Below are 16,466 nucleotides of genomic sequence, written 5' to 3'. Positions count from 1 at the left end.
TGTTGAGCTGACAGTTCGACGTACAATATGTAACTCTTTGTTGCTAGGGGTCTCTCAATCAAAACAATGGATGGTAAACACGGACTGAGAGGGAGTTCGATTTTTAAGTGCCGTGTGGCACGTGCCAGTGGCGTGTACTTCAGGTACTTCCTTATGCCAATTGTGACGGTGTGTGAATTGACGCCGTAGCAGTACGAGGAAGAATGTGTGTCTGAGGGAAAACCACAGGACTCTCACCCCAGAGACCGGGGCTCGTTTCCCGCGAGTCACGTTTGCTTTCCCCGTTATCCTTTTCCTAAACCCAACAGTTTCTTTTACGTTATTTTATATATTTTACGTCTATGTTTACTTATTTTATATATTTAACGTCTAAATTTACATTATTTTATATATTTTTACGTTATTTTATATATTTTACGTCTATATTTTCCGTAAATGGGGATGGCTGGGGGAATCTCCAGGACGGCGAGGACGTCAGAACGGTCCGATGGCCGATATTGTGCAGCAGCAGGAGATCTCCCAGCTGCCCGGGATTATCTCCTCTTCACTTTTTGTAATCTTAACTAGTCGTTATGGTGCCTAACCCCCTTTTGTCGGGTTAATGTGGCTAACTGTAAAGACGGCTAAATGCGAAGAGGGTACAAATTGGGCAGGGAGGAGATTTTCGGCACGGATACCGATAACGCTAATGGAGACGTAACGTTACGGATGGCCGCTGTTGTGACTCGGTTCAGTAAACTGCCGTTAGCGTCCTTAGCACCGGCGGTGAAATTAAGTGCTGGTTTGGATTGCTGTAATGATAGTGGGTGGCTGCTAGCTGGCTGGGGGGCTGACTGTGGATGTGTCCCTGGGGCTGCTGTCAGCTCTCATCCCGACTGAAGCCTTGCAGCGCTGGGAGAGTGAGGCAGACAGACTGGGGTGTGCTAGCTGGCTAAATTAGCATTATATTAGTCATCTATCTATACAGCTAACATTACTGATGTCATTCGTGGGTTAGCCCAGAGTTGTTAGCCGTGGTCAAAACAATCATACTAAAAATAACTTTATAAGTGTCAAATGATGTCGTAACCTTATAATGTTACCCACCAAGCATTAGCATTAGCTAACGTTATACACCACACACTTGTGTAGCATGAGCATTAGCTACACAAGTTAGCTGGATTGATCAATATTGAAATCAATCAGTATCAATAGTTTTTAATAGTATAATAGTTTCATGTAAGCAATGACAAAATGATGCCATGTGGTGGAAAAAAAGCAGTATTACAGTTACTGAGTATAACTTTCTGTGACAGTGTATGATTTACAATTGCTCTCGAACGTATCATCTTGGTGCCCGTGTTGTGACGGAAATTAGAGCACGGGAGGGGTCAAAGGTTATATGACGCCACTGACAGGCGACTAAAGGAAACTAATAATTAGAGATTTCTCTGGGTTTGAACATTGTTGGAAACACTTGGGAATAGTCTAAGTACACATCTCAACAAAATATATAACATAGGTTTAGTCATTTTTGGACGTTTTAATGCAGAAAAGTCTATCCAAAGAGAAAGTATGGAATAGTAGCCTCTAAAGAGAAAGTATGGAGTAGTAGCGTACAAAGAGGAGCTCTGGAGTCTTTGCTCTGTAACAAAACCAGCAGAACGCTGCCCTCAGAACGTTGGTTGGGTGTGTTGTAGTTCTTTCTCAGGGATATTGGTATTGGTACGTACGCGGTGATAAAAATACAAATCCTGTGATAACCGCAATACCTGCCCACGAAATACGTCTGCGTCTCCTCAGAGTTTGTTAAAGTTCGGCTAGGCCTACGTGTGGAAAATGGGAAAGTGTACTTTTAACGAGACATGGCTAGATCACAGCAATTTCCGCTGTTGGTTACAAGGGTTACCAGCTCCACAGGTATGAGGCTCACTGCAAACTTTGTAAAAAAAAAAAAAAAATTTAAATTAGGGACTCTGGGTGTGAAGGCGCTGGAGTCACACGCCAGAGCGGAGAAACAAAAGCTAGCCGCATAATGCCCCCCGTTTTGTGCCTCACCCCTGCTGTCGTCATCCAAGTAAGTTTTTTTTATTTTAATTTTGGGCCTAAGGTTTTGGGCATTTGGCACATTGTTGGTTGTGAAAGGTTACTAATGTGATTGCTTCTGTAAATTAAACTAATGTTTTTTCAATGACTGAATTCATTGAAATAAAATGATTTTTTTCAGAATTTCTTTGATTTGAATATTTTTTTGCTAATGCGTCGTGTAGATCTTGAATTTAACCCTTGTGTTGACTTTGGGTCAAATTGACCCGTTTTCAATATTTGTTTTATATCACAAAATATGGGACGTAGAAATAAGCGCTGAAAATGTGTGGAAGGAAAAATGTAACAATTTAAAACGTTTGTTCGTTCGTTTAAAACAAACTGTGAAAAAAACGTTGCAAAAAAAAAAAAGGTCTTAAATTTTAACTTACTAAAACCTGCAAGAACCCTGATTGGAAAGAAAAATATATACATTCAAAATAATAAGTGCAAAGGCATAGTTATGTTATTACTCAGATCTCTTTAAAGAGCTCCTGAAACTAATGACTTACATGTTGACATTTATAATTCTTAATCAGTTAACAGAGGGTGCTCTTTGGTGCAGGGGTGATCCAATAGCATCAGACTTTTGTTGAAGAAAAACTGAAAAAGCCTTTACTGATGGGGCTAATGCTTAGCAACGAGTAAGAAATACGCACCAACGCGTTTCGGCACACAGGCCTTCTTCTGGGTGACTAACCAGAAGTGAGACACAAATAGGGTTGGGCAACGCTTCCAATGGAATTGTTTCTTTATTGGAATCGTTTGGAGGATTTGGTTTCAAATCTGATCATGGGTTCCAAATTTAACATGCGCAACTTTTGGTTTCAGTAGCGGCCAGGCGCTGGTTGTATTGCAGCTTTGGAGCACAGTAAGCAGCACTCTAGTGTAGATTTATTTTACCAAGAAAAAGCCCCACCATTGAATCAAAATAAAACTTTCCTCTTATTTGTGAAATAAGCATGTGACCCGTTTCAAATCCACCCCTCAAAGAATCGGAATCGAGAATCGATAAGAACCGGAATTGAAAGGAAGAATCGGAATTGGACTCAGAATCGTTAAAATCCAAACAAGGCCCAACCCTAGACACAAACAGGTAATATATAAATGAACAACATACATTAACCGAAACAAAAAACTAATCACAAAAAAGTAGAGTAATCAAGGCCTCATTTAGTCCTGGATACACAATGGCTTTCAAATGGAAAATCCAAAAAGTTTCTCTTTGTGAGAGGCGTTTGAGGGGGGGGGCTGCTGTGGCCAGCCTGTCTGGAATGTTTAGCCATGGGCTATTTGTCATTGGAAGTCCTGATGGCATAAATGTGCTCAGACAAACCTGTCCCTCAGTCTGCATATGCCCCACATAAAAACAACCACATTCACACTTCAATCTGTACACTACAAACGGGATGTTGCAGTTCACAAATGACTGTTTGTAATATGTTCTGGGTCCGCTAATGTCTTCAAATATTGTGAGGAAATAAAAATTAACATGCTAAGTGTATAGTTTCAACAAAATAAGGCTACGCCAAGGCCTCGATAGAAAGACAATCGTTTATAATGTCTGCCTATAACATGTATAATAATCAAATAATTAATTAGTTATAATGACTCATTAAATATAATTGCATGTATGTACTGGATCTTGACTTCAGTTAGAAGAGACTGAAATGTGTGTAGAGAGTTCAGGGGGTCAAACTGCCAGCGCAAGAATGTTTCCTGGGGAGGGGTTGATTAGGTTAAAGGTCCCATGACATGGTGTTCTTTGGATGCTTTTATATAGACCTTAGTGGTCCCCTAACACTGTATCTGAAGTCTCTTTTATATAGGCCTTAGTGGTCCCCTAATACTGTATCTGAAGTCTCTTTTATATAGACCTTAGTGGTCCCCTAATACTGTATCTGAAGTCTCTTTTATATAGGCCTTAGTGGTCCCCTAATACTGTATCTGAAGTCTCTTTTATATAGGCCTTAGTGGTCCCCTAATACTGTATCTGAAGTCTCTTTTATATAGGCCTTAGTGGTCCCCTAATACTGTATCTGAAGTCTCTTTTATATAGACCTTAGTGGTCCCCTAATACTGTATCAGAAGTCTCTTTCCAGAAATTCAGCCTTGGTGCAGAATTACAGCCACTAGAGCCAGTCCCACAATGAGCTTTCCTTAGGATGTGCCATTTCTGTGTCTGTAGCTTTAAATGCTATTGAGGAGGAGAGAGGGGGGCAAGGTGGAGCGTGGGGGTGTGGCCTTGACTAACTGCCACTTTTCTTGTTTGAAAGCCATGATGTCTGCAAGGGGGTAAGCGAGCGTCTGGAATGCGTAGCTCCTATGGCGCCATTTTGATGCTAACAAGTGATCACCCGCCGTTAGCATTCCATTGACTCCCATTCATTTTGACGTCACTTTGACAGAGAATAACTTTACATCTGAAACGTTTAAAGACTCTATTTGTCCGTTGTTTATTTCTAAAGAAACACGACAATGTATAAAAGGCTCCATTACCTTGTAGCTCACGTTATGGCTCCGTAGCAGACGCTTTTGTAAAAATAGGATAACAATTGTGTCATAACCAAGCGACTTACTGTCGCATAGTAGAGGAATTACCGTATAGTACAGGAGAAGCTCGCAGGCAGTTTGGACTTACATTAGCTGTTTGGTTTAATTACTAATGTTAACTAGCATGTTAGTGATCAGTAATTATCCTGTGCCACCTTAAATGAGAGAAATGTTTGTCTTCTGTCCTACTGACCAATTGGACCCCATCAATATGTTTTTTACAATGTGATGACAAAAAAATTTATTACAGTTCCCACAGTATACTTTTTCTGTAGATGGTGGCGTGAAGTATTTTTATTTTTTAATCCAAGAAGTTGAATTCTTTTTTACTGTATTCAATACTACATTATTTACATTAAGGAAGTTGAAATATTTGTGAAATTCTAACAGTTCACTTTCAGATCCTGAAAAAGAAAGATGATATTGATGTACCTTCCAAACCACTTTAAATCTTGTAAAAAGGGTTGGCAGAACAGAGTATAAAATTCTCTTCCGGATGTCCGAAGTATAAGTTTGCATTGTTGGGGGCAAAACATGCGCCCATAGAAATGCCTTTTATTTTTTTTGCCTATAAAGTTTGTCTTTGGAATCAATACTGCTGATGATAGGCCTTCCCGGTGGGCTAATGGGTCTTCATAAACCTTAGGTAATAGGTAGAAAATCGCCAACCTAGGATGAGCTGGGAGACAAAACTCATGTTCCTGTTTGGAAATCCAGTGTTTGTCTTCCAAAATAGTATCCAGCTCCCTTTTCATATTCTCCAGGGGGGTTACTGGATAAGGATAAGTAATAGTCAGTGTCATCCAGTTGTTTGTTGGCCTCGTATTCATACTTTTCCCGGCTCCTTCTGTCTGTTGAATAATCAAATTGTTATTTTTGAATAGCCATTGAATGGCTTTATTTTCTCTATTTTTAAGATTGCTTCTATGTGAATTATTACTATTTTCAAACAAAAACCTTATGAGGTCATAAGGAGCAAGGACCTTTCTCTGCTTTGCCCGCCCAGAGAATTTGGTCCACCCATGAGAGAGAGACATCATGGCTTTCAAATGAGCAGTTGTGGCAGTTGGTCAAGGCCATCAGATACAGTATTAGGGGACCACTAAGGCCTATATAAAAGAGACTTCAGATACAGTATTAGGGGACCACTAAGGCCTATATAAAAGAGACTTCAGATACAGTATTAGGGGACCACTAAGGCCTATATAAAAGAGACTTCAGATACAGTATTAGGGGACCACTAAGGTCTATATAAAAGAGACTTCAGATACAGTAATAGGGGACCACTAAGGCCTATATAAAAGAGACTTCAGATACAGTATTAGGGGACCACTAAGGTCTATATAAAAGAGACTTCAGATACAGTATTAGGGGACCACTAAGGCCTATATAAAAGAGACTTCAGATACAGTATTAGGGGACCACTAAGGCCTATATAAAAGAGACTTCAGATACAGTATTAGGGGACCACTAAGGCCTATATAAAAGAGACTTCAGATACAGTATTATGGGGACCACTAAGGCCTATATAAAAGAGACTTCAGATACAGTATTAGGGGACCACTAAGGCCTATATAAAAGAGACTTCAGATACAGTATTAGGGGACCACTAAGGTCTATATAAAAGAGACTTCAGATACAGTATTAGGGGACCACTAAGGCCTATATAAAAGAGACTTCAGATACAGTATTAGGGGACTACAAGGTCTATATAAAAGAGACTTCAGATACAGTATTAGGGGACCACTAAGGCCTATATAAAAGAGACTTCAAATACAGTATTAGGGGACCACTAAGGTCTATATAAAAGAGACTTCAGATACAGTATTAGGGGACCACTAAGGCCTATATAAAAGAGACTTCAGATACAGTATTAGGGGACCACTAAGGCCTATATAAAAGAGACTTCAGATACAGTATTAGGGGACCACTAAGGCCTATATAAAAGAGACTTCAGATACAGTATTAGGGGACCACTAAGGTCTATATAAAAGAGACTTCAGATACAGTATTAGGGGACCACTAAGGTCTATATAAAAGAGACTTCAGATACAGTATTAGGGGACCACTAAGGCCTATATAAAAGAGACTTCAGATACAGTATTAGGGGACCACTAAGGCCTATATAAAAGAGACTTCAGATACAGTATTAGGGGACCACTAAGGCCTATATAAAAGAGACTTCAGATACAGTATTAGGGGACCACTAAGGCCTATATAAAAGAGACTTCAGATACAGTATTAGGGGACCACTAAGGTCTATATAAAAGAGACTTCAGATACAGTATTAGGGGACCACTAAGGTCTATATAAAAGAGACTTCAGATACAGTATTAGGGGACCACTAAGGTCTATATAAAAGAGACTTCAGATACAGTATTAGGGGACCACTAAGGCCTATATAAAGCATCCAAAGAGCACCATGTCATGGGACCTTTAAAGATAACAAACTGGGCTGCAAAACATGTAGCAGCATCCCGTCGCTTGCTGGCCAGACAGAGAGGGGACTGAAGCTGTCAAGAGAATGGAGGGAATGTTTAATTCAAGCCGTTGGTACAGACAAGGTGAAGCAACAGCAGTCACTGCGCAAACAATTGAAAGACCACAGAGATTCGAAAGCACACATTAAGGCAGCCGAAACAGTGGAGATGGCATCCCGCAATGAGCTGAGGAGGCAAGTTCAATCTATGCACAGGGCTGAACACGAAACTACATCTCCAGTGTTCCGAACTGCATACAAAATTGGCAAGCACCATTCAAAGACACGCGAATGGATGTAATGTTGCAAGAGTTGAATGAAGTAAACATGGGCCGATTTCTGCACAAGACATGCCGACATTATTGACCATATTGCAACGGAGATGAGGAAAAAGATGGTCGATGACATCATTGTAAACAAAAGAAAAGTGTGCTTGTTGATCGACGAGTCTACGGCGATCAGTGGGAATACTGGTTTCAACACCTGGCCCCCACACACAGACTGTTCTTCAGGCTGAAACCGAGAAATGGTTCCAGAATGTCTCACTGTGTGACAATCAAAAGACTGTAAAGAGGACAGTTCTTTCACAGCATGGTGGAAAATATGAGACCCAGGACAGCTACAACAACTTCCTCTCATGTCAGCACACAGGAAAGTTCCTCACATAGAGGTGGAAGCAAACTGATGTCCGACTTCGAGGTTCTTCAACCAGATACTTGGCCAGAGGGAAATCTGGACATACAACATGGTGAAGCAGAGGTCCTTCGCTTAGGTGACACATTTAAAACAGAGAGACGAGAGAGCATCCAGGGATTTTGGGAGTACAAGGAACTGAGGGAGTCCCGGACCCCAGCAGCCCTCAAGCCTCTTCTTAAAGCTGTCCATACAATTGCAGTGTCTACCAGTGAATGCAAAAAGAGCCTTCACTTGCATGAATGGCATTCTAACAGTCAAAAGGAACTCCCTTACTGTAAACAGACTGTCCAACGTGGTGTTCCTGAAATGCAATGGACCAGCATTACAGCAGTTTAGTCCAATTATGTGAGATTAGGGTTGGCAAAGGGACGAAGATCTGCAGATGAACTTGCATGTGAAGCCCCTCACCATTCAGCAGCAGCTGACCCCAAGTAGGTACACCATCTTTTTGTCTTATAAAATGTAGAACAGAATTTAGATTCCAGATACTTCTGTTTAAATTACATTTGGTTTCCTCCTGTCTTTGGCAATGAATATGTGTCAGCACAATAGATAACTTCCTCACTAAATGCATCCCCACACTGCCAACTAATCCTCTGAAAGCCTGTGCCTCACAAAGACACCAAAAAAGCTGATGAACCCCATGGTCCTAGGATCCTGATGAGCTGATGAACAACCCCATGACATCCTGTTGCCATTCTGTAAGTATGAACACCTGTTATATATTATTAATAAATAATTATGTTTTTTCATGCCAGAAATGTATGCCACTTTCAAATATTCAAACAAAAAATGTAACTTAATTGTCTACTGTTTCTTTAGAATAGCCAATTTGGTTAATATCACAGCAGAATATCTCTAGACTGAATTCACTGCCATCTGTTTAGCTACTCTCTGTTCCCCCTGTCTGTGTGTGTGTGTGTGTGTGTGTGTGTGTGTGTGTGTGTGTGTGTGTGTGTGTGTGTGTGTGTGTCCCTAGGGATTGTACAGTTCCAATCACAGCACCGTTGCAGACTTGGAGGAGTTCCATTTACGCACGCACACACACACACACACACACACGACTTGTTTAAATAAATACATACATGTATGTTGTTAATGAATAGCAATAAATTGTTGTTGTACCAGCAATATCTCCAATTTTTGTTTTTCACTGTAGAAATCACAAATGTCATAATGATTTGCCAATGCAAGAGAGTACCGGCACCTTCCCCACCCCCACTTCAAGCACTTGGTGAAAGTAACTCAAAAGTAATGCAAACGTAGTTTAAAGCATTACAATTCAGAGACAGTAATATTGCAATATAACTAATTACTCTCAAATGACAGTAACTAGTAATCTATAATGTATTGCATTTTGGAAGTAACTTGCCCAACACTGATTGTCATAGACGAAAACGAACTTGAAGCGTGTTGTGTTCACAATGCACAGGTGAAGAGAACCGCAACAGGGTGGCAGCAGCTCAGTCCGTAGGGACTTGGTTCAAGTCCCCGTACAGACCAAAGTACAGAGTGTGGACTGGTAGCTGGAGTCATCAGTTCACCTCCTCTTGAGCAAGACACCAAACCCTCCAACTGCTTGGGGCGCCTGTCCAGCAGTCGCAGCCCCCTCACTCTGACATCTCTCCATTTGTGCATGTAAAGGACCTGAGCATGTGTGTATTTCAGGCCTGTTTTCTAACAACAGAGTGAAATAACTGTAATTGAAGCGAACCGTACTCAGACCTACGGATTATTCCAGAGGGGTCTAAGTCCCTTAGAGTGTTCACATATGAGCAAAAATGCTGACTAATAGGTCTGAGTTTTTCTGGAGGAACCCTATAAAACATGAATGCACCAGCACTAAGCGTAGTACAATTCTGTCGAATGAGATGAGATTTCCTCATTCTCTTCTCCGAGTTTGCTCAGACTGTTGAACAGCAGATGAGATGAGATAAGATAAGATACGATAAGATGTACTTTATTGTCCCCGAAGGGAAATTTGTTTTGGACTCTGTCTGTTCCGCAGCTTAAGCATCTCTCAGCACATACTCTCATGCAACACAAAACATGCTCTCATATACATTAGACAGGTACCTGTAAGCACATTAACTCCTTCTTTCAGTGGCAGTTTTTAATTCAACAGCCCTGTCGGCTGCATTCTCTGCAATAAGTGTAGCACAGCCCTTGCACAATGAGATATTGTACAACTTACATATTGCCCAACCCCATAGCCTTCGTATTGCAAAAATGACACAATGCACTGACATAATGCCCAACCCAAATAGCCTACGAATTGCTTAACTAACATATTGCACAACCCCATGATGCCTGTGAAGTGCATGGTTTTTTAAATGTATTTATTTTTATTTGCAAACTTTTACAAACGTTATACAGGGTTTGAACAATTCAGCTTTGTACTTACAAAACATTTAAAAAATATATTCATTCCCATCCAAAGAACATTACAACCTTACTTAAACCTTGAAAAAAATATTGCAGTACATCAGCTATATAAATACTTTTCTTATTATTAGAACACTTAGTCGGAATTAAAGGAACTGCACTAAAATGGTTTAAGTCTTATTTCTCTGAGCGATCCCAATTTGTTAACATTAACGATAAACCCTCCAAGCACGCCAAAGTCAGCCATGGCGTTCCTCAAGGCTCAGTGCTTGGACCAATTCTATTTTCCTTATATATGCTTCCTCTAGGACATATTATTAGGAAACACTCAATTAATTATCACTGCTACGCAGACGATACCCAATTATATCTGTCAATTAAGCCAGATGAAAGTGGTCAGTTAGCAAGACTTCAAACGTGTGTTGAGGATATAAAATCCTGGATGACCCACAACTTCCTGATGTTAAACTCAGACAAAACGGAAGTTATTGTGATAGGACCAACGCACTGCCGAACTTCGTTTTCGAAAGATATAGCTACTCTGGATGGTATTGCCCTGGCCTCCAGCACTGCGGTCAGAAATTTGGGAGTTATTTTTGATCAGGATATATCCTTCAACGCCCATTTAAAACAAACCTCAAGAATAGCCTTTTTCCATCTTCGTAACATTGCCAAAATCAGGAATATCCTGTCTCAGAATGATGCTGAAAAACTAGTCCATGCATTCGTTACTTCTAGACTAGATTACTGCAATTCCTTATTATCAGGTTGCCCCAAAATAGTCCTTAAGGCTCTCCAGCTGATCCAGAATGCTGCAGCACGTGTTCTGACGAGAACTAAGAGAAGAGATCATATTTCTCCTGTATTAGCTTCTCTGCATTGGCTTCCTGTGAAGTCTAGGATCGTTTTAAAATCCTCCTCCTGACTTACAAAGCTCTAAATGGTCAAGCACCATCATACCTAGAAGAGCTCTTAGTACCTTATTGTCCCACTAGGGCACTGCCGCTCCCGGAATGCGGGGCTACTCGTGGTTCCTAGAGTCTCTGGAAGTAGACTGGGGCCAGGGCCTTCAGCTATCAGGCTCCGCTTCTGTGGAACCAGCTTCCAGTCTGGGTTCGGGGGGCCGGACACCGTCCCACATTCAAGAGTAAACTGAAAACCCTCCTCTTTGACAAAGCTTATAGTTAGGGAGTGAGGAGTTGCAGCGTCCACCTAACCCGGCCCACCTGCTTCTCCTCGTAGTTAGTTATGCTATTACAATTCTAGACTGCAGGGGATGCTGTTTCCTTCCTATGACACACTGAGCTGCTCTCTCTTCTCTACTTGTTACTTCTGTATGCATCCTGTCCCAGAATTGCTTGTTACTAATCTAGCTCTGGGGAGTTTACTCCCCGGAGTCCTTATGTTTCTTCTTCGCAGAGCTATGCTCTGTGATTCTCTGCAAATCCCGGCCGCATCCTGCTGCATCCTGCTGCATCCTGCTGCATCCACCCATGCTCTGCAGCGCCACGCTACATCCCGCAACGCCCTGCTGTGATGTTCCTATGCACAGAGTAGTCAGGATCCGGTATAGGGGACAGCACTACTCAGTATGACACGATGTGCCCTGCTATGACATGAACTTCCACGATGACCTTCGACGTCACTGTGACCTTTAATGTGACTATTATCGCCACTGTTCATCACACCCCCAACCGGCCCGTCAGACACCGCCTACCAAGAGTCTGGGTCTGCCGAGGTTTCTTCCTAAAAGGGAGTTTTTCCTCGCCACTGTCGCGATAGCCACTGCTAATGCTTGCTCTTGATGGAATTACTGTAATTGTTGGGGTTTTGGAAATTACAGAGTGTGGTCTAGACCTACTCTATCTGTAAAGTGTCTCGAGATAACTTTTGTTATGATTTGATACTATAAATAAAATTGAATTGAATTGAATTGAATTCATAATTTGGATAGACTCAAAAAAAAGTTCCAAAATTCAATTCTGAAGTGAGTAAAAGCTGGCCGAGATTTAGAAAATGTTGCTTTATGGATGTGACCAGTGTTGGGCAAGTTACTTTTAAAAAGTAATTAGTTACAGTTGCTAGTTACTTCTTCCAAAAAGTAACTAAATTAGTTACTCAGTTACAAATTATGAAAGTAATTAGTTACTTCAGAAAGTAACTATTATGTTACTTTCAAGTTAATTTTTAAATGCTCAAATGTGACCCTACCTCCACCCCTCTTTAACGGAACTTAAAATGCATGTGCAATTATTTATGATAAATCTGAATATTATAATGAAATGGACACTTAATATAATACATTATTAACAGAAACAATGTACACAAATCTAAACTATTTTAATGTTGCTGTGGGACAAAGTGAGACTAGCCTCCAATCAAATACCATGTATGTAGATATTAGGTTATGGATCGATACCAATAACGCCTCAACAGACTGTTGTTCGTTGTGTGTCTGACTATGCGTGCTTTCGAACACCCGCCCAACTGTACCCCTGATTGGCTTACCATGACATTTTACTCAACCTCAGCCAATCGTCAGCATTTATGCGCTTGTGTCGTGCACTGCCCACTAACCAAGGAAGAACAATAACAAAAGAAGTCTTGGCCTCTCGGCTCAGAGATCTAGTTGGTCTGATGAAAAAAAAACAGCGCCCGCATTTACGGTAACAGTGTTATTAAGATGGGAAGAGTAATCACTTAGATTAGTCGTTACTGAAAAAAAGTAACGCCGTTAGTAACGCCGTTATTTATAACGCCGTTATTCCCATCACTGGATATGACATTTCCCTTGTAGAATTAAAAGGTTGACAATCCTGTATGTGTTTTGTTTTTGTTGTCATCATTAATAACGTCTTCTGCTTCCAATTTAATGACGTGATTATTTTGAATATTGAACTAGTTTTCAGTTTTCTTCCAGAACCCCACAGACTGTGTGAAGTGCATGTGAAGTGATGCTGAACAACAAACTGACGTCATCAAGAGGCGACCCTTGCACCTCGCAAAGAACCACAACATTCTAGAGCACAGAAAAGACGGCGGACAGTGAAAACAGTCACCCAGTCAGTCCCATCTCATATCAGCCTGTTCACGCCCGGGCACCGCCGCCGCCGCCGCCGCCGCCGCAGCCGCCGTCTGCCGAGCGCATCCGTCCGTGCAGGAACAGACAGACAGACAGACGGACCTGGCAATGATGGCGGACTGTGTTGGCTTTCAAGCGCAAATCGCCTCGATTATAGAGATATTGGCCAATTCGGCAGTGGCGGAGATCTGCAAACTGGTGGACGATGGCTACGCGGCGCTGCGCTCCCAGATGGACCTGGAGCGGGAGAAGAGCGAGAAGGAGAACGATGCCCTGCGGCAGAAACTGCGAGAAATAGACGTGAAGGTGCGGAACTACGAGAGGAAGATGAGGAGACGAAATCAGCGGGAGGAAATGCACGCCGTTCATTTTAGGCCACCCGAAGGTAAATAGATAGAGAGATGTGCAAGAGGCAGGGCTGCAGCTGGCCTGCTGGGGTTGCACCATCATTGCTTCATTAACGTGTGAGGGAGCCATGGCACAGATGTGTCCTCGTTATATGCTTATTAATAAGCCGATGCATTCAGTATTTAATCCAATAGGAGACCACGCAGTAAGGGGCCTGGAGTGGCTGTCAGTGTCCACCCTGCTCTAACTTCTCATCATGTCTGAGCACACACTACCATGCTCCAGTGGCTCCTGCACCACTGTGGACCTGGCATCATACATGCACGGTGTATCACATGTGTGGCAGGCTGGCCAAAATGACAATTATACTTCAGTTACGTTAGTTTTGGCCTCATTTCTCCAAATTTAGGGAAATGACATTGCATAACTCCCTGCTGCTGGGCTCCTATCAACCGGACTCCTTCCACTCTGTTCTATGTGTACAGTAGAGCTGGGCAATATATCAATATTATATTGATATCGTGATATGAGAATAGATATCATCATAGATTTTGTATATCGTAATATGACATAAGTGTTGTCTTTTCCTGGTTTTAAAGGCTGCATTCCAGTAAAAAACAGTCATTTTCTGAACTTACCAGACTGTTGTAGCTGTTCTATTATTTGCCTTTACCCACTTAGTCATTATATCCACATTACTGATGATTATTTATCAAAAATCTCATTGTGTAAATATTTTGTGAAAGCACCAATAGTCAACACTACAGTATTGTTGGGGTATCGATATCGAGGTATTTGGTCAAAAATATCGTGCTGTTTGATTTTCTCCATATTGCCCAGCCCTAGTGTACAGTATTTCTCTATCTTATGGTAATTTGATTGAACACATCCATTTAGAATTCTGTAATAGGCCTTTATAAGCACACAACTAAAATAATGAATGTCGTAAAACTAGCTTTTGGTAACATTTGAGCTGTTTAAATTGGCTGGATACATGGTTCAACGTTATTTGCTGTATCTCCGTGTGTACTTGGTCCACAGCAATCCCACCCATCAGTCCCAAAACGTCCCAGTTAGAGAGGAAATGCCCTAAACACGTTCTTTATAAATCTTTACAATCATTCCCCGAAGGCACTAAGCAGGCCTGCCTCATTGCACCATGCTGGTATGATATGTTCTATTATCACTACTCGATGCTATTTTTACATAAGAACTGACCATTCAAGACGGCACAGTATTATAGTCTGAAGCACTGTAAGGTTGAAGCTATTCAGTAGCTTATTCAGAAGCTAAGAATTAACTTTGAAGGTTGTACATGGTAAATGATGACACTGTTATCCAAAATCGAACAAGTTCAAAAGGCAGGAAAACCTGTGGACACTACTTGCTCAGTGTTGTGTTATTTTTCAGGAGCTGAGGACCATCAGCCTGTGGGGCCGCCTCTTCCTGTCGCCTCTCAAGACAAACCCTTTCATCACATTTCAAAGGTAAAAATTAATCAGCAGAATTTTTTTCAATTGAGTCACAGCTATTTTACGGTTATACTGTATGTAAGGCGTTCATTTATCCTCTGAGAACATAGAAATGAAGGCAATAGAGATGACACACACTGACAGGCGACCTGCTCATTTATAAGTGTTGTGTATGCACAAAACGGGGCCTGAAAGTTGAGATCTATAAAAACAAACATGCCGAGAGAATGTATGGAACTTTATGTGAGAGGAATCCTTATCTGATAACGATAATAATTTCACTTTTTATCACACGTTACTTTTAAATCCACTTTAAATCCTTCAGAAACATTCAAACCAGCAGTGTTTTTTGTGCTGTGCTAGTGAGCCATTACTATTCCATAAGCAACTTTCAGTCATAAAAGATATAAGCCATATCAGTGTTTCCTTTAGGATTTCTTTTAGCAGTGGGGGCAGGTCCGAGGCATATTTTCAGTTGTGATTGAACAGTTCAATATAGGCCAACTTTGATCTTGACATATAGGCTATGAATTCTGTAGCAAATAACAATGAACCCACTATTAATTACATTATCTTAATGCAGTGTCACTACTTCAGCATGTAAATAATGCACCTAACATACAAACGTGAGCGAGGGCGTTGAGCAATCGCTATTATTATTATCAACAGCCACGTGCAATTTAGCTCGCAGGTGAAGAACACAAACAACGAAAATCACCAGTTAACTTAATTTAAATTTGTAAGACCAGGCTTAAATGAACAGAAGTTCTACCACTTCCAGTTCTCAAGGACGTCACACACCAGCGTCTCTTGTTCCCTTCTCCCTCCTTCTGCCGAGTGACTCGCGTGTCCGCGCTATTCTCTGACATGCACTCTAACAACACAGCTCTATTTCTGATACCGTGTGGGGGGGGAGAAATGTTGCCGTGGGGGGCCGCCACGCTCAAATCAACACAGAGGAAACACTGCTTATATATAAATCAAATTCTACTTAATATTTTATCAGCACCGTCTCACCATCACATTCCCCACCCCCCGGCCCGGAGCACAGAGCAGACGGCCGGACTGGATGTTACTGACACTCAGTAGTCCGTTCTGGAGCTGTTGAAATGCTAGGATGACGCCAGGATATGGCAGGTGGCAGGACTCAGGAAATTCTGGCTTGCCTTCCCCCAAATATACTGAGTCATTTCTACCATGTTAACTAGACTAACTAATGAAATTATCATCATCGGTTGTAGAAATCTAAGGTAACATCATGTAATACACGGCCTTGTTTAATACTCTATTCTGATTAGGTGGTGATGGCGCAGTGGATATGACCCATGCCTTTGGTGTGGGAGATCTGGGTTCAATTCCCACTGCGATACATCAACCAATGTGTCCC

General features: G+C 41.4%; 2 protein-coding genes across 8 annotated transcripts in view; both read left to right on the top strand.

Moving 5' to 3' along the window:
- LOC120564371 (zinc finger protein 16-like) overlaps nt 1–332 on the top strand; it is a 14,772-nt gene extending 14,440 nt beyond the window's left edge. For both annotated transcript variants that reach the window (XM_039809267.1, XM_039809276.1), the window contains exon 4: nt 1–332. This exon is cut by the window's left edge and continues 1,326 nt beyond it. The gene's annotated coding sequence lies outside the window, so the exon portion shown is untranslated.
- Nucleotides 333–7,028: 6,696 nt separating this feature from the next.
- The window catches only part of LOC120564389 (zinc finger protein 335-like), a 33,603-nt gene continuing 24,165 nt past the window's right edge, over nt 7,029–16,466 (top strand). For 2 of the 6 annotated variants that reach the window (XM_039809340.1, XM_039809300.1), the window contains exons 1-4: nt 7,029–8,223; nt 8,396–8,493; nt 13,087–13,644; nt 15,018–15,094. In XM_039809340.1, the coding sequence (XP_039665274.1) occupies nt 13,368–13,644; nt 15,018–15,094 (354 nt within the window). In that variant the 5' untranslated portion in view covers nt 7,029–8,223; nt 8,396–8,493; nt 13,087–13,367. Of the gene's footprint in view, nt 8,224–8,336; nt 8,494–12,264; nt 12,844–13,086; nt 13,645–15,017; nt 15,095–16,466 lie in introns of those variants that run through there. The other 4 variants (XM_039809315.1, XM_039809308.1, XM_039809323.1 and 1 more) reach the window with 4 other exon arrangements.

Source organism: Perca fluviatilis, chromosome 1 (assembly GCF_010015445.1).
Source record: "Perca fluviatilis chromosome 1, GENO_Pfluv_1.0, whole genome shotgun sequence".
Classification (NCBI taxonomy): Eukaryota; Metazoa; Chordata; class Actinopteri; order Perciformes; family Percidae; genus Perca; species Perca fluviatilis.
This window is presented reverse-complemented; position numbering and strand designations above follow the sequence as displayed.